This window comes from Rhinolophus hipposideros (assembly GCF_964194185.1).
Source record: "Rhinolophus hipposideros genome assembly, chromosome: 9".
Lineage (NCBI taxonomy): Eukaryota > Metazoa > Chordata > Mammalia > Chiroptera > Rhinolophidae > Rhinolophus > Rhinolophus hipposideros.
This window is the reverse complement of record NC_138055.1, coordinates 29,809,552-29,828,978: the sequence shown is the minus strand read 5'-3', so window position 1 is coordinate 29,828,978 and position 19,427 is coordinate 29,809,552. Positions and strand designations below refer to the sequence as shown.

The following is a 19,427-nucleotide window of genomic DNA, read 5'->3' as shown; positions in this document are numbered from 1 at the left end:
TTTTTCCTCTTAGTCTTCCCTGCATAGTTACTGGAAATGCTTATAGGGCTTTCCCCTGTAGAAGTAAATTTACTATGCCAGGTTGTCAAGGTAGATTTTGTTCTCAGATAAGAGTCAGCCTACCTCCCTTATCCTTCATCTTTTCGTTTGTTTATTCTCATTCATTCCCCTGACGCTGTGTCTTTGGCAATTCAAAGTCAGGTAAGTCTGGGTCCAAGAACTTAAGAGAGGATAAGCTGAAAAATAAGCCGTAAGTTACAGTGTAATGTGTTACTAATGTTTGTAAATAATTTGGGGGATACTGAGGTACATCAGAGTTACACTGTGGGGTTAAGAAGGGCTTCCAGAATAGGTGTTACTTGAGTATAGTTTGAATGATGGAGGAAGGGCCTTCTAGGGGAGCTGGGAAACAGCATGTGCAAATACAGCCAGACATACAACAGCATAGCAGGCTCAGAACACCGGATGACTGGAGAGAAATTGACTCTTGGTCTGGCTCCATTCAAAAAAACAAATCCTTTTCTTTTTGTGCCACATCTCTGGGAAGGTGAGATTTTTTTTATGTATAAAAGGTGTCTGGTTTCTGCTCTAGAAGATAACTACCATTCTTTAATCAAGAAATAGCCCCTGAGAAATAAATTTGGAGCAGTTTTTGGACATCCACTTATCATCACTTTGTTTATCGTAGAGTTGCACCTGTTTGTTTCTGTTAGTCATTAAATTATCCATTTTAAATCAGGACAATTTCCTAGAATTAAATTCTGGAAAGAAATATATAGATTCAGAGTACCATTTCTCATTCTTCTTTCACCTTTTTCCCTGGATCCTTTTATTTTTGTTAATCTTTATAGGCACAGCCACAGACTGTTAACTTGAGCCTCTTTCCCTTCATAGTCCTCTTTTCTAGAACCATAGTTTTCAAGTTTGGCATAATAGATTTTCCAGTAGAGATACATATATTAAAAAACAAAACAAACAAACAAAAAAAACCAACAGGCTTGGTTAAACCATCTGACTTAGAATTCTCTGGGGAGCCATTCACATTTTTCATGTAAAGTACAGTCACATGCAGCCAATAGACAGATCTTATGAAAACTGTTAAACTATAACTTTTCATTTTAGATTAGATTACTAGGCACAAATTGATGTGGCAAATTGTGGACAAATTGATTTGACAAGCTATTTTTCATTCAGTAGTGCATTGTACAACATCAAAATTTGATTTGAATGTATAAAAACAGTGCTTTATTTTGGCATGGCTTTTGTCTACATATTTTGAATATATACTTATGATAATCATCATTTTCTTACTAAAAAATGATTTATTGTCATTTTAGGTGGTACAGGCAACAGGAGGTCCTGAGCTAGCAAGTTCAGTTCTCAGCCCTCTGTTGACAAAGGACACTATTGATTTCTTAAATTATACTGTCAATACTGATGAAAGGCAGCTGTGGATGTCACTGGGAGAAACTTGGATGAAACCCAGGTAAACATATATGAGTTTAGCATTTAATACCCAGGATGCTTAAGTATTGTTCTTTATTTATTACATGGATCTAACAAGACATTTATGTAATCTTCTATGTCTGAAAAAACCTAAACCCTTAAAAGTCTAACAGTGTAATGGAGAAGATAGAAGTATGTATGCAATATAAGGCATAATAAGTGCCAAGAGTGACTCATAAATAAACTACTGGTGGTTGGCAAGGTGGACCAGTCAGGAAAAGGAGGGTAGCTAGCTTTCAAAGAACTGACATTTAAAATCAACAGATAATAATAGTAAGTGTGTATACACACACATGCACATACACATGTTTATATACATATAGTATTGCCATTAACTCTTCCATTCACTTTGCACAGTTACTGTTATTATTTCTATTTTACAAATGAAGAATCTGAGGCGTAGAGCAGTTAAATAATTTGGTCAAAGCCACACAACTCATAAGTGGCAGAGCTGGGATTTGAATCTAGACAATTTGACCCTGGAGTTGATGTTCATAATTGTTTCACTAAGCTGCCTTTCAACACGATAAGTAAGTTTTCCATGAATGCAAAGCAGGAAAAGGGCCCTCCCAGTAGAGAGAGAAGCTCGAGGGAAGTCAGGAGAATGGAGTATGGATATGGGTTTAGCTGGAATGTAGACTTTGGGTAGTAGGTGATTGTGGAAATGGGGCAGAGGAATGGTGTTCAGTGAGACATACAGAAATGAGCAGGGCTGTGTTGTGAAGGCCCTCGATGCCATGCTAAGGAGTTGGAGCATGGCTCTGTAGCTTGTGGAGAACCAATCACGTTGTGAATAGGAGCATGATAATAGCCACATCTGTGTTTGAGAAAGATCATTATGGTAGCTGAATCTACCGTGTTTCCCCGAAAATAAAACCAGGTCTTATATTAATTTTTGCTCCAAAAGATGCATTAGGGCTTATGTTCAGGGGATGTCATCCTGAAAAATCATGCTAGGGCTTATTTTATGGTTAGGTCTTATTTTCGGGGAAACATGGTAGGAAGGACAAGGACAAAAGTAACTAGAGGCAAGGAGGCCCCTTGGGATGACAATGCTGGAGTGGAGGTTCTGTTAATCACCACTCTCCGGGACTAGAACAATGGCCGTGGGAACAACAAGGACGAGGGGGTAATTTTAAGAATTCTATCTTGTCAATAAAGTGATGATGGAAAACAAATCATTAACCATTGTTAAAGTTTGCTGAGCAAAGCAAGTTATTAAAATGTTTCTTTTCATTATGTGTAAATAAACGCTTTTTGCTTTCTTTTTTTCCCAATGTTTTTAAATTTTTCTCACTAATTAAAGTGAATTATTCACTGTGGTCACTTAGAAGCTTGTCTTCTTAATGCTTTTCAAGAGGCTTACCTCACGCCACCATTTCTATTTCCTAGTGCTTTTAAAAGGGTTAGCCTAAAAGTTACGGACCAATTCATGTATATTTTTTTCTCCTTTTCTTCTACTGAAACACATATAACCATTTCCACTTATGTTTTAGACTTTGGCAACTGCTTGTCTTAGAATATGGTGTACACTTTTTAAAAGCACTGCAGTTGTTTTTATATTAAAATATTTTTAAAATTTATTTACATTATTTGTATATTAATATAACATACTGTTGCATACTATTTATATATCATTCCATGTAAAAACTGGTCAAATGTATTTCTTATATCTTGTGATGTTATGCTAAGCCTAGGTAAGATCTTTTCATTTTAACAGTATCAGGAAATCAGTATACTGACTTTAAAACTCATAAAGATAAAAAGAATCATTAAGGTACATAACAATCTGAATAAAATGGCTAACTTCATCATGGCATAAATACAACCTGAAGAATTGAATCATGTGCGAAAGATAAAAAAGCACATTGTAGCTGAAATGAAGCTATAATTTTTGTCCTGGTTATTTTTATGATTCATAAGTGATTAGGAGCTTCTAGAAATAACTCTCATTCAGAGTCATTAAATAATGAATGAGTAATGATTATGACTACAGATTAGTCCTAACTTGATTTTACTGATGAAAACATAGCTGATATATTTAACTTATAAAATGGGTAACGTTATATTTTAGGGGACTTCATAACTTAAAAAAATCGTAAACCTTGAGAACATTTACTGCTGTTTCTCTTTGAAAAGTATATGATACCTGGAGATCTCGTAATGGTGGGAGGGCAAGAAGGGGATCAACAATCTGAAACCACTTTACATACTAGAGAAGTTTATGTTCTAAATATCACATTTCTAGCTTCACATTTCCTTCCTTCCAAAATTTTCAAAAACCTATATCCATGCTTAAAAGTTGAATCAACGGAGAATTGAGGCATTGTGTGAAAACAGATAATGAAGCACTATTCAATCTTCTTTTCATTTTATGGATATTCGATATGAGTCTAAACATGTTTACTCTCCTCTTTTGGCAGAGGGAGGGCAGATTAGGTATGCATGGTTTTTGTGTGCTGTTTTGTGCCTTTTTTGTGTGTGTTTTATGGCTAGCCTCACAAAAGGTAACCTTGAGCATGAATACTTTCTTAATTTTTGTGTGTGTGTATATCTTAATGCCCTTCTACAGAACAGAGTGGCCAAAAGAGCAGTTTATTCCACCATATGTTCCACGGTTCCGCAATGGTTGGGAGCCCCCAATGCTGAACTTCATGGGAACACCAGTGGAACAAGATCTTTATCAATTGTCTGGGTCTGTGGCAAATGTAGCAGATCATCAACACAGACATGAAACGAAAAGATATTCCCCGGAGGTAAAGGTTTTTTCAACATGTCTTTTGCAGCAAATGCAATGATCTGTGCATTTTCTTGTAACTATGATTGTGAGTTCTCATTTTATCTGAAGATTATTCCAGAATCAATGTCTAAACATCCTGCTGTCTTTGGTGACTTCTCTCTCATCCCTTTGTCAGTGTTGTGTCCATTGCTGTTTCCTTGTGAAGCCCAGCAGGGGCCCATATCATTCCTTCCAGCCTGACAGCCCTTCCCCTACCCACCCTGCCACTGCCCCCTTAGCTTGGGTGATCCTGGCTTTTTGAAGTCAGGGACTTGCCCTATTGCCACTTGGCTTATTCTTTCTATTTTCCTCTCTCATCATCCGCCCCTCCAGACAGTTCCCAGAACCCAAGTCCTCTAAACCTGTCCAAGCAGCTATTTCCTCAATTCATCTACGTTTCCTCCCTCTCCCCCTCCCTCCCTTTCTTCCTTTCTTTTCTTTGCTTAGTTTTAAACCTCTGGAGTCCTATCGGCCTGGCTAGAAGGCCAGAGCTTCTCCTGGACTCCAATCCCAGGTTCAGACGATCGTTTATAACACTATGACATCTTTAGTAGATGATAAAATGTATTGTATCTTTTAAGCATGTAGTAAGCTTCAGAGTAAACCTATTCGGGGAGCAAAGTAAGAGATTGAAATTGGGTATGTTGTCTCTTCACTTTCCTTAAAGATGGTTTTTCTATGACTCTTCTTGCTCTGTCAGAAAAGAAGATGAAGCATCACTTAATGCTGAACCAAACCGAATAGGATGGTCAGAACCAAGGAATTACATGAATGGCGTCTGGTTTAAGAAAGAACAGTAAATGATGACTAGATCCTCCTTGAAGTCCTGTTCATTTCCTTTGTTTAATTTCTTAGATTCATTTCCTCAGACTACTGTGGGTATTTATAATGTGGCAAATATGACATCAATTAATAAATTAGCAAACCAGAGTGAAGTCCTCACTTCTGAGGAAAAACTTGTATAGAAATTAAATTTCTTAAAATTGTTCCCTTGGACAATAACCATGATATTATAAAAGATTGGTTAAATTCTGAAACTTTAAAAATAAAGCAAACGTACTACTTGGAAAATACTTGTTTTCTAAGGAACGTTTTTTGCCTCTGGCTCCATATAAAAGGAGAGGTGGATTCCATAACTACCCTGCCCTCTAACTGAGTGATTAAGAAGATGACTGCATAGGTTGGCAGGCATACATCCCTACCTGTAATTTTACAGTTCAGAGCTCATCACTATGAATTTTCTTTCCTCATGGAGGGCAACATTTCTAGAGGGAAAAAAATGTAATCAAACATGAAATTATGATACACTTACTGTTGCTATAGTTACAACTGACTATTTTCAAATCAGAAATTTCTCGCTTACAGTCTTCATATCTTAAATCAGAAAATATATCCACTTTATGATGTATGTCTCAGAAATTCACTTTTGTGAGTTCTTTTTCAATTTGTGTATTTAAGAGAGAGTACTGTGTTCTGGGCTTCCAGTAAAAAAAGTTTATTTACTCTCATTGAATAAGTAATTTTAAAAGAATGATTGAGAATATTTCCTTATAGTGAGTTGTCCTTTTCCTGTTGTAAACTGTTTTCCATTTTTTGGCTTAAGTACTTATTCAAATGTTTAAAAATAAAATGAAAGGCACCTGCTAGCAGTTCTAGGGAATTTTATGTCTTAATTTTTTGTTGGAAGCCAAATCATGAATCATGCTGATTTAAAATATGTGAAAAAAAGCAGTCATCCCCCAAAGAGAGATTTTATTATACTTTATTGCTACTATAATAAATACACTCAGGACCAGAATTGGATGATTCACGATCTGGTGGTTTTGTTTAGAATTGAAAGGCGTAGGTAAAGTGCAGTGACAATCATGGTGGCTGGCAATACTCACCTTCCTTACTTCCTCTGAACCAGCAGCAGCCCTAAACAAGGCTGTGTAGTCATCAGAGTTAGTCATCTGTCGTCATTTCTCTCCTCCCTTCTAAAATTCCCTATCGCTGTCAGGACCCAGTGATTTCATACTGGCTGACCTCACTCTGTTATGTTCAGAGCTAGGCAAAGGTATGGGTGATTCTAACAGCTTCTTGTACACCTCCCTTTATAATAGTCTTTAATAAAAAATTGCCTAATCATCTAGTTCCTGTACTCTCTCCTGGGGAAATGATAAACTGAGCCATTTGTTTTTTATTTTATTTTTCAGCTTTATTGAGGTATAATTGACAAAAATTTGTAAGATCTTTAAAGTGTACATTGTAGTTATTTGATATATGTAGACATTGTGAAAGAATTCCCCCAATCTAGTTAATTAACACTTCCATCAGCTCACATATTTATCTTTGTTGTTGTTCAGAACATTAAAGTTCTACTCTCTCAGCAAATTTTAATTATACAACACAGTGTTATAAACTGTAGTCACCATGTTTTACATTAGATCCTCAGGCTTTATTCATTTATAGCTGAAAGTTTGTTCCCTTTCACCAATCTCTCCCTGTTTCCCCCCGCCCCTGGCAACCACTTTTCTATTGTTTCGATGAATTTCACTTTTTTTTTTTTAGATTCCACATATAAGTGATACCATGCAGTATTTGTCTTTCTCTGCCTGGCTTATTTCACTTAGCATAATGTCCTGAAGGTCCATCCATGCTGTCACAAATGGCTGGATTTCCTTCTTTCTCATGGCTGAGTAATTCATTGTAGTGTATCTATCTATCATGTATCTGACATCTTCCTTATCCACTCATCTGTTTATGGACACTTAGGCTGTTTCCATATCTTAGCTTTTGTGAATAATGCTGCAATGAACATTGGGGTGCAGATTTCTCTTTGAGATCCCAATTTCATTTCCTTCAGTAATATACCTAGTATTGGGACTGCTGAATCACATAGTAGCTTTATTTTTAATTTTTTGAGGAACCTCCATACTGTTTTGCATAATGGCTGCAACGATTTACATTCCCACCAGCAGCACAAGGGTTCCCTTGTCTCTACATCCTCGCCACCACTTTGTTATCTCTTGTCTTTTTGGTCACAGCCATCCTAACAGGTGTGAGGTGATATCTTGTTGTGGTTTTAATTTGCATTTCTCTGATGAACAGTGATGTTAAGTACCTTTCCCTGTACCTGTTGACGATTTGTATGTTGTCTTTGGAAAAAGTCTATTCAGTTCCTCTGCTCATTTTTTAAATTAGATTGTTTGTTTTTTTGCTATTGAATTGTACAAGTTCTTCATATATTTTAGATATTAACCCCTATCTAATAAATGATTTGCAATATTTTCTCCCATTTCATAGATTGCCTTTTCACTTTGTTGATAGCATACACTAAGGTATTGAAATGGTAAAAATTGTTTATTTTTGTGTGTGAAGTGCACTATCCTAATACATAGTCCATAGGAGTAATGTAACGTGGGTATTTTGACATCAACACTGGTCCATTGGAGACATCTCACCTACTCTGTCTGTGGATAAACTCGGCCCTACTCCTGCCAACTTTGTCATTAGAATTTACTTTAGTGAACACATGTCTAAGACTTATCTGAAGTAGTCCCGAATTCAAATACATAAACAATTGAAATAGCCAAGGAATTCCAGTGCTTTAGGGTCTATCACACATATCCCATACCTTGTTTTATGTAAGGTAAAAATACAAAATCTTTAAGTCAATTTTTTTTGGTTTATTTCTTTGTTTTCTCCCTATAGCTTTAAAACCATGATGCTCAATAGGACCCTTACCCCTCACTTCTCCCTCTTGGCTAGCCCAGTAGGCTCATGTTTAACTGCCAAAGAAGGGACTCCAGCATTGCCTTCTGGACTATTGATTGTCAAGATCAGTGCGTTTCTCCCTTTCTGTGTTTTCCTTAGTAAATTTGATCGTAGTGGTGCCATTTTTTAAAAAGTATCCATATATATTTTAAAAATAAGAAAATAATAATTTTAATGCAGCATTCAGTTGATTTTCATGCAACAATATTTACCGTGCTAGAGTGGTAAAGGACTGTTTCTACACATAGTAAGCAAGGGTTAGGGTTTTATTGTTGTTTTAAAACCAATTTTATTTTATACAAGTATTGCAGCCTACCTAATACTAAAATCACTTATTAATGAAATGTCTGAGGAAAAATTTTATAGGCATATCTCATTTTATAGCGCTATGCTTTATTGTGCTTCACAGGTGTTGTGTTTTTTTGCAAATTGAACGCCAGACCCTTCAGCAGCAAAAATATTACTACTTGCATTATTGCAGTGCTTGCTTTATTGTGGTGGTCTGGAACCAAACCCACAATGTCTCCAAGTTATGCTTGTATTGTTTTTATACCTGGGTGTTTCCAGGATTAAGATTTAGTCTTTGGACTATTTACTTTTCTCATTCTAAGGAGGTCTTTGACAAAAATGTATCAACCCCATTTTATAATTTATTCACTTCCTGGTCAATCACTTGAAAGCGATACTGATCACAATATGGCGGAGGGTTTTTATTGACTGACGTCAGTGCTCATTCAGTTAGGATTCGTGATCCTTTAATCTCTTCTCTGTCTTTCAGCAGTCCAGTGTGTTGGAGTATGTTCCACCTCCCCCCGATGGGTACGCATTCAATAACATCTACACAAGAGGGCCCCATCTGGACCAAGGGGAAGCTGCTGTTGCTTTTAAGCCAACTCCTAATCGCCATGTGGATAGGTAACATTGCATGGGCATCATTTGGAGAGTTGTGGAATCTAATTTAGTGCAGATAGAGGTGCTAGTGTCTGCACTGTTCACTTCTTTAAACTTCCCATCTGTCCATTGTTTGATAAAGTTTCAGTTATTCCTTTATAGAACTGGCTGAACAAAGCCTCCAGTCTATAATTCCAACTGGAGGACCTCCAGGCTTTAATTCTACCTTAGTACAACTGCCTTTGGATGACTTTCGCTTTTTAAAAAGATGCTTTTGACAAAATCTGTGATTAAAAAGAAAGAAGAATTGTTTTGAAACTCTGCTAGTTTGTGCCAGATGGTCTCTAGGATCTTTCCAGCTCTGTAACTTTTAAAGGAAATAATTTCCATCTTTCTCTCTCCCAACTAAAATAAACAAACATTCCTTTAGATAGAAATATTTAAACTAAAGATAAACTAAATATTTAAAAGAAGTCAAGGCCTTATTTACCATTTTTGCCATTTCATCTTAGTGTATTTCATTCTCACTTTACAGTTTTACATTTCTTTGATTTTTCCATATTTTATCTCTTAAAAAAACTTAATATAGGATAAGATGGAGAACTGAGATGGGTAACAAATAAAGGAATTGGAATAGGCTCAGTTTTTCAATCTTGTTTTCCAGCCACTGCTAGTGAGGTTGACACATAGGCCAACCTGTGTCCGTAAGAGAAAGAAAAAGAGGTGAAATATTGGTAATAAGAATCTGGAGAGTGACCATTCAGATAAAATGGGGTAGAGACCTTGTTCTGTACTTTCCTTCCTCAAAGCTTCTCCCACTATGGCTGTCGCGTGCCTTTTATTTATTTATTTATTTTCAGTATGCTTTTTCTTAATAGAACCTAAAGAAGGTGGGATTTAAAATTTTTGTTGTCTGTTGGGAATGATGACAGAGGTAATACTTAAGTAGAATGCTGTGAAAATTATACAGGTATGATTCTAAGAGCACTAACATATAAAACTGAGTACAAAGAAAAATTAGCAATGAATAATACATTTTGAAAATGCTAACATATGAAATACATTTTAATTATAGATTCAAGTGTTAGTAGATATAGCTGAAAATCACCTTTGAAGTTTAAAAATTATTTCATTGAAATTCTTCTTAACTAACTTATTACTCGTCCTAGTATTTTCTTTTCCTTTTTTATTTAGATGTTAATATTTGAGAAATTATTTCAGATTAGTGATTCTTACCTTATCTTTGTGTTTCATAATTCCAGTGAATTGGGATGGTTTTTCACAGCTAAATAGCTAGAAAACCACTTGGGTACATTTCTCATGTGTGTTCAGAGCTGTAATATTTATTGATACCAGAAAACTTTTATCATGGTTCATTTTAAGACAACATCTAGCACATTGTGACTACTCAGTTAAGTGTTTGTAGACTGATTTGATTGATTGATTGAATGACTAAGTATGTGATAATGTATCTAACATTTTAGACTCACTACCTCTTTTGTCCTTTACCCACAAATCTATAAGGTTTTACTAATTCCATTAGTTTTACTAATGGAAAAAACTCTGCCATTTATGTTGGACAGCTTACCACAAAGTCTTTTAAAAGTTTACCTTGATATTTATAGATTAGCAGGGGAGTTTACCTTTGATTTACTGTTTAGTTATATCTCTGTATCCTATCTACTTTCAAAATGGATTCAGGCAGCTCACTTAAATTATATGTACTTAAAGTAGTGTCAATATTAAAAACTAAATAATGAAATAAAGTGCAAAATTAAAGAATCAAGAGTGAAGACAATAATTAAAACTTTTCAAGTACAGAGATTGAAACTGATTGAATTTCAAATTTGTCTTTGAGGTTCCTGGCTGTTCCTCAAAAATATTTGTCTCATGGAACTTTACATAGGAAGTGAGGGATGCTGTAAGGTACATTATTGTTAAAGATATTTTTCCTCATTCAGAGACTGCTATGCTGAATTTCATAAGGTGTACTTTATAACCTTTTATAAATAAAAATTTCAAAGAAATTTAATGAAGGAAATTCCATGAAGGGATATTCAAGTATATACATAAGTTGTCAAAATTTAGCCAGAGACAGAAACTTTTAAAAATTGGAGTGGCCAGTTAGCTCGGTTAGAACACAGTGCTCTGAATAACAAGGTTGCCAGTTCGATCCCCACATAGGCCAGTATAAGCTGCGCCCTCCATAACTAGATTAAAACAACTACTTGACTTGCAACTGATGGGTCCTGGAAAAATACACTTAAATCAATAAAAGTTTTAAAAAAATTAAAAAATAAATTTAGTGGTAAGTAGATTGTATATGTCACTATGGATCTCATCTCTTAGCTGGGCTATTACAATAGAAGCTGAATAGTTGATAGACAACTGGATCATTGATGTTCTCTGCTGGTAAGAAAATTTGTCATCATTATTTCAAAAACTATCTGAACATTCTGGTCTGATATGAAATACACAGAAGTTTGGCATTTATTTTTATAATATTATTAATCTTAAATTCTGTTATATGCTAGGATTGCTGTAAATACCACATGAAGTATATTCACTCTTCAGTGAAATTACCATGTTATTAGGGAAATTACCTGTTGAATTTATAGCCTTCACCTTTTGATGGACTATTAGTGTTTTAGGGAAGTCTCAGGTCATTGCTCTCTCCGTGTCTACTCTTTATTAAGTGTGTACTATCATTCCAAATCAGAAATAAGAGATTGTATCATTTTTATATATTCTAGGTCTTTTAAGAAACTTTGGTACATCTGAAAAATTACAAAGTGTGATTTTCAGATTGATAGCTATGGTCAGTGTGATATTCAGGTCTAATCTATAGAAAGCAAAAAACTAAAGATTTGTAAATTCTAGAGTACTTTATAGGTGCGTGCTTATCACTTCTGGGTAATCACTTCTGAGACAGGCAGGATAGCAAAGACTTCAAAGAGAAATGCTGCAAAGTTTTCTAACCTGATTCAGATAACAGTGACAGAATGACCCTTGACAGAAGGATGACCAAACATTTTTAGCCCCTTTTGCTTTTTCTTTTGTAAAGATGTGTGAGGGAAAGTGGGAATATGCATGGAGATTATTAGGGAGTAAAATTAGTAAAAAAAAAAAAAAAAAAAATCAAAGTTATTATTTTATTATTGAAATGAAGAAAATAATATTAGCTCATTGTTTATATATCAGGTTTTATTGTATTATCTATAAAAGTATTTTTAATTATGCTGTTAAATTTATTGGTGATAATTTAATGATTAAAAGAAGTATTTGGTTTTTTTTAAGAAACATTTTTATTTTTTAAATATCAAACTCTTAGACATGCTCTTACTATTAAAATAAGTTTATAGTGAATTAATTAATTAATTGGGAAGTGTTATATTGTTCTTCTACATAATACATACCTCCCCTTGCAGTTTAGATAACTGGATAAAACTTTCCTAAATATTGACCCTTAGTTATAATTTTTTAAATGTATATTTGGTTAATGAATTGAACATACTGCTTTAATTAGTGAAATCAACATATAATTTAAATTACTACTATGGAAATTTTCAGTGTTCTTTAATTTTATGAAAAAATGCTAACATTGATCTTTATCCTAATTCTTTCATGATAGAGATACTAATTAACAAAGCAATATCCAGTATCTATATTTAATGGTTAAAGAATTCGTAGATTTACATTCCAGACTTGGCTGATTTTGCATTATTTATTATTGCCCTAGCCATAGTTTATTCATTTTAATAGTAATAACCCCAAAGTTTCTTTTAGTTTTCATATTATATAAAATATAATGTAATTATATAATAATATTATAATTATATTTATTATAAAATATAATAAAACTAAACTATAAAAATAATCTGTCAGAATGTTTTCTGGTAGGAATGGGCTTGTCTTAATGTTTGACTTCTGTTTTCTGGCTTTAGGAAGAGCTTGCAGAGTAATCTTTTCTCTTTCTTTTTATAGAAATTATGATCCACTCATAACACAACCCAAGAAATATGCCAAATCCAAGTATGACTTTGTGGCAAGGAACAACAGTGAGCTCTCAGTTCTTAAGGATGATATTTTAGAGGTAATAGAATTTTACCTTTATATGCTCTTAATAAAGTGGATTTATTATATTCCTCTTTTGGTATATATATGAGCCTCCCTCAAAGAAAGGATGAGGTCAAGAAATTATTGTTCAATATTATTTAACCGATGATACAGCATATTATAGATATCTATATTTAGGAGGGGATGCTGCTTTATCTCTTTTTTGTTAGTTTGTTTGGGTTTTTTGGGAGCAGTGAGTTGGATTTCTTGGCTTTGTGCTCTTCCTTCATGGGATTTGTTCATTTTAGAATTAAGGCTGTTTTTCAATTCAGTTGTGGATACACCGTAATATATATTTTTAAATTTTTATTAAATGTATCAGGGTGACATTTTTTCATAAAATTATGTAGGTTTCAAGTGTACATTCTATAAAACATCATTGTGTCTTCACCACCAAGTTGAACACAAAATGGGATCACCATTATATTTGATCCCCTTTTCCCTGTTTTGTCACCTCCCTTTCCCCCTTACCCTCTGGTAACCACTAATACTAAACTGTTGTATGTGTCTATGAGGTTTTGTTTCTTCCTTTGTCTTGGTCATTTTTTTTTTAAGATTCTATTGGGGAAAGGGAATAGAACTTTATTGGGGAACAGTGTATACCTCCAGGATATTTTTCCAAGTCAAGTTGTTGTCCTTTCAATCTTAGTTGTGGAGGGTGCCGTCCAGCCCCAAGTTGTTGTCCTTTCAGTCTTAGCTGTGGAGGACGCAGCTCAGCCCCAGATCCAGCTGCCGTTGCTCGTTGCAGGGGACGCACCCCACCATCCCCCCGTGGGAGTCGAACCGGCAACCTTGTGGTTGAGAGGACACACTCCAATCAACTGAGTCATCCGGGAGCTCAGCGACAGCTCAGCTCAAGATGCCGTGTTCAATCTTAGTTGCAGGGGGCGCTGCCCACCATCCCTTGTGGGACTTGAGGCATCGAACTGGCAACCTTCTGGTTGAGAGCCTGTGCTCCAACCAACTGAGCCATACGGGAGGCAGCTCAGCTCAAGGTGCCATGTTCAATCTTAGTTGCAGGGGGCGCAGCCCACCATCCCTTGCGGGACTCGAGGATTTGAACTGGCAACCTTGTGGTTGAGAGCCCACTGGCCCATGTAGGAATCAAAACAGCAGCCTTCGGAGTTAGGAGCACGGAGCTCCAACCTCCTGAGCCACTGGCGGGCCCTGTCATGGTCATTTTTGCTTTCAGTTTTATATCCCACATATGAGTTAAGTCATGTGGTTCTCGACTTTTTCTGTCTGACTTACTTCACTTAGCATGAAAATCTCAAGATCCATCTACGTTGTCACAAATGCACTATTTCATCTTTTCTTGTGGCTGAGGAGTATTCCATTGTGTATATATACCACATCTTCTTTTATCCAATCATCTATCAAAGGACACTTCAGTGGTTTCTATGTGTAGGCCACAGTGAATAATACTGCAGTGAACACAGTGAATACAGTGAATACTTTGCGGATAAATGTTTTCAGGTTTTTCTTGGTAGAGACCCAGAAGAGGGATTGCTGTGTTGTATGGTATTTCTATTCTAAATTTTTTGAGGAACTTCCATACTGTTTTCAATAGTGGCTCTACCAATTTACATTCCCACCAGCAGTATATGAGGGTTCCTTTTTCTTCACAGCCTCTCCAACGCTTATTACTTGTCTTGTTGATGATAGCTATTTTAACAGGTGTGAGGTGGCATCTCATTGTGGTTTTGATTTGCATTTCCCTAATAGCTAATGAAGTTGCACTTCTTTTTTTTCATATATCTGTTGGCCATTTGTATGTGTTCTTGGGAGAAGTGTTTCTTTAGGTTCCCTGCAATGTTTTAATTGGATCGTTTTTTTGTTTTTTTTGTTTGTTTGTTTGTTTTTAATTAATTAATTTATTTATTAGTTTCAGGTGTACAAAACAAGGTAATACTTAGACGTTCATCATTTATATCCCTCATACTGTGAACCCCCCTCCCCCCATCCACTATCCCTCCGACCTCACACTGAACCATCACATTATATATATAAAATTATAGTTGGCATTCATTAATGTTTAGCTTCTGATGTACAATGCCATGATCAGGTATCCACAGTATCCCTGAGGTGGTCTCCCAAATAGGACGCATGTCCATCGGATACCCAACAAAATCTTTACAACATTATAGAATACCTTCCCCAAATTAATTTTCAAAAGAAAAACCCTGAGGCCATCTTGTGGTTACCAGCTGCTTCCAAATCCCTTCACCTTTCCCCTTATCCCCAACCCCCTCCCACACACCCATCTAACCACTCTCGGTTTTTTCTCTGCGTCCCCAAAACTGACTCTGATTAGTTCATTCACATAGTCTTTTCTTTAGATTCCATATATAAGTGAGATCATATGGTACTTGTCTTTCTCTTTCTGACTTATTTCACTTAACATAATGTTCTCTAGATCCATCCATGTTGCTGCAAATGATAAGATTTCTTTCTTCTTTTTGGCTGCGTAATACTCCATTGTATAAATGTACCACAGCTTCTTAATCCAGTCATCTACCGATGGGCATTTTGGTTGTTTCCATATCTTGGCTATTGTGTAAAGTGCTGCAATAAACATAGGAGTGCATACAGATTTTTGAATTGGAGTTTTGGATTTCTCCGGGTAGATGCCTAGGAGTGGAATTACTGGATCATAGGGTAGTTCCATTTTCAGATTCCTGAGATACCTCCATACTGTTTTCCATAGTGGCTGCACTAATCTGCAGTCCCACCAACAGTGCACTAGCGTTCCCTTTTCTCCACATCCGCGCCAGCATTTGTTGTTTGTTGATTTATTGATAATAGCCATTTTGACTGGAGTGAGGTGGTATCTCATTGTGGTTTTTATTTGCATTTCTCTGATGGTTAGTGAGGTTGAGCATTTCTTCATATGTCTTCTTGCCTTCTGTATGTCCTTTTTAGAGAAATGTCTCCCCAAGTCCTCTGCCCATTTTTTAATTGGGTTGTTTGTTTTTTTGGAGTTGAGTTGAGTAAGTTTTTTATAGATTTGTGATATTAATCCCTTATCAGATATATCATTGGCAAATATCTTTTCCCATACAGTAGGATCCCTTTTTGTTTTATTGATGGTTTCCTTTGCTGTGAAAAAACTTTTTAGTTTGATGTAATCCCACATGTTTATTTTTTCTCTTACTTCGCTCGCGCGAGGGGATATATCAGTGAAAATCTTACTCCGGGTAATGTCCATGAAGTTTCTTCCTATATTTTCTTCTAGATATTTTATGGTTTCAGATCTTACATTTAAGTCTTTAAGCCATTTTGAATTTGTTTTTGTATATGGTGTAAGGAGGTGGTCCAGCTTCATTTTCTTGCATGTGTCCGTCCAGGTTTCCCAACACCACTTATTGAACAGACTATCTTTACCCCATCGTACATTCTTGCTTCCATTGTCGTAGATTAGATGGGCATATAGGCATGGATTTACGTCTGGACTCTCTATTCTGTTCCATTGATCTATGTATCTATTTTTTTGTTGTTGAGTTGTACGAGTTCTTTATATTTTTTGGATATTAGCCCATTATTGGAGGTATTGTTTGCAAATATTGTCTCCCATTTGGTTGATTGCCTCTTTGTTTTGTTGATTGTTTCTTTTGCTGAGCAGAAGTTTTTTAGTTTATATAGTCCCATTCATTTATTTTTTATTTTACTTCCCTTGCTTTTGTGGTCAAACTCATAATATTTTCTCTAAACCCAAGGTCCATATAGTACCTATGCTTTCTTCTATGCAATTTAATGTTTCAGGTCTTTTATTTAGGTCTTTGATCCATTTTGAGTTAATTTTGGTATATGGTGACATATAGCAGTCTAGTTTCATTCTTTTGTACATGGCTTTCCAATTTTCCTAGCACCATTTATTGACGAGGTGTTTTTTTTCCATTGTATGTGTTTGGCTTCTTTGTGAAAAATTATCTGCCCATGTTTATGTGGGTTTATTTCTGGGTATTCCATTGGTCTGTGTGTCTGTTTTACTGACACCATGCTGTTCTGATTATTGTAATAAGAGAAAACATTTCCTTCTTTATATCCTAGTACCCTGGCACAAATGTACCCAGCAGTGAATGAACTAATGGTTGTGAGAATAATCTACCATGACTCCCAAATCTCTTTTCTTAGTTTATAACTGAGTATTCATGTTCTTTAATGTATGATGTGGGATAATTACAGTAGGTTTTGTAAAAAAAAAAAAAAAGTTTTCATACTTTTCCTTTGTATTCAAAGAATGGAGACAATACATAGTCATCTTGGTCATCTATAAGTACTTCACATACATTGCAAGTAAACATTCTCGAGAGGTAATACAGGCCATGGGTACTGTGGATTCATACCTGTTTTATACTAATAATTGTAATACTTAGTGTAATTCCTAGGAATCATTCATCCTACAATATGTTGATGCTAAGTCAACTTAATAGAAGTAAAATTAGTTTCCTGGTCTAGGAACAAAAGTTGAATTCCTTCATAGATTGGTTTTTGTACAGAAATGATGCCTTTATTTTCTTGCATAATGACAGATCCTTGATGACAGGAAGCAGTGGTGGAAAGTTCGAAATGCAAGTGGAGACTCTGGATTTGTGCCAAATAATATTTTGGATATTGTGAGACCTACAGAATCTGGATTAGGGCGTGCTGATCCACCATACACGCATACTATACAGGTAATTATGATTTTTGAGCAAAATTCAACATTTTTAAATTTTCAAATTCATCACTCTTAAATAGGATTTAGATAACCTTTTGTGTATTAATCATTTTGAGAATTGTTTTACAATTTATACAGGTTTTTCCTAGGGTAGTTCAGATGCAATGGTGAGAGACATAGGGAAAAATTATATATATGTTTTATGGTTTACTTCTTTAGGAAATGGCTCAAAATGTTTACCAGTAAGTGACTGTTTCTCTGGATGCTATTTTTTCCACACTACAATATTTCTGACATTTTTGAGAAATCGTATTTCTGCCTATTCACTCTTACCCATAGCCCGCCTATTCAATGGCTTCCTCTTGTTAGATGATGGCACTGAGTTGCTGAAATATATAGCAATTCATCTTCACTGGCCTCTTAGCCCTCATTCTCTTAAATTTTCTGCCACTGACCAACCTTGAACTTACCTCACCTTACACTCACATCTGAATATTTATTTATTTGGACTATAGTATTTTTCCTCTCTTGATTTTAAGATTAAAGTGTACTTATGATATAGGTGACATGGGTCAGACTCTGTCTTCTTGATCATTGTAAAATTCTTGAGTCCTTGGCCGTATTTCCAGGATTTCAGTGATCCTGGTTATCTCATTCACCCTAACATCTGGATTCTCTTGCTTTTAAAGTATTGAGATTTTTGGTCTGTGACAGGACCGCTAGAGTTAGATCTGCCAACAGAGACAGAATAGATGGACTATCCTGTGTATAGACTCTGAAATTGTGGTGCCTTCTTGCTCATGTCCCCAGGAAGAATTCTTTTAATTTTCAGAATGTTGAGCAAAAGATCACATCTGACCAAATATTATAATAATGTCATTAATTTGATTAGAAGATACATAGAATATGCAGAGAAATTGTTAATTTTCATTCCTAGGCTTAATAAAATATATTGCCCAAACCTAGAATTGTGGTCGTGTGCTGCCATCACCATTCATTTAGGTGCTTCTGGCTCCTCGTGGGATTGAAGCCTCGTACGGGTCCTGCAGTTATCCAGAGTGACTTTGGGCTTTATTAGAATCCAAGAATCAAGCAAACATTTAAAATAAAGAACTAGTGTACAATTTATATATCTTCATAATTTAAAATGATAGCAATGGAAATTCTGTTTGCTGTGCTTATGTTTGGCTGGCCTGATGTGCGTATGTATTATGTACTTATTTTATGTTCATCATTTGTCATTAGCTGTTGATGCCAAAGAAGGAGTTTGAGTTATTCAAGGTATGGTCTATTCCATTTCCCATGGATTTTTGAAGTGAATTTTCTAACTTAGTTTTAATACCCTTTTATTTCCTAAGTTCTTACTTTTCTGATTTTGATATGTGGTTACCTGACATAATATAGGATTCTTTCTGGTTTACGAATGCTAATTCTTCATGTTCTTTGCTATAGAGGTTTTTGACTGAATGCCATAAACAGTGTTAAAGAGTGTATGCTTGAAACATATGCTGAAAAGAGTGGTAGAGTGTATCCCCTTTTGAGCTCTCTGGACTGTTTTTAATATTTAACTCATGATAAACTATAAGACAGACTATTCACAAAGGATATCCATCTGTGAGCAGAAGACAAGAGTTTATATTTTAGGTGTTAGAAACAACTATCCAAGTTTGGTTTTATTTGTGGGCATGGTTGCTAGGAATAAGCAAACTGATTTTAAAA

At 35.3% G+C, this 19,427-nt stretch overlaps 1 protein-coding gene across 16 annotated transcripts in view; it reads left to right on the top strand.

Annotated features, from left to right (window-relative positions):
• EPS8 (EGFR pathway substrate 8, signaling adaptor) overlaps positions 1-19,427 on the top strand; it is a 172,650-nt gene that overhangs the window by 135,578 nt on the left and 17,645 nt on the right. For 5 of the 16 annotated variants that reach the window (XM_081059474.1, XM_081059468.1, XM_081059463.1 and 2 more), the window contains 5 exons: positions 1,338-1,486; positions 4,079-4,262; positions 8,820-8,956; positions 12,917-13,025; positions 17,581-17,724. In XM_081059474.1, the coding sequence (XP_080915600.1) occupies positions 1,338-1,486; positions 4,079-4,262; positions 8,820-8,956; positions 12,917-13,025; positions 17,581-17,724 (723 nt within the window). Of the gene's footprint in view, positions 1-1,337; positions 1,487-4,078; positions 4,263-4,985; positions 7,562-8,819; positions 8,957-12,916; positions 13,026-17,580; positions 17,725-18,953; positions 18,990-19,427 lie in introns of those variants that run through there. The other 11 variants (XM_081059461.1, XM_081059469.1, XM_081059465.1 and 8 more) reach the window with 5 other exon arrangements.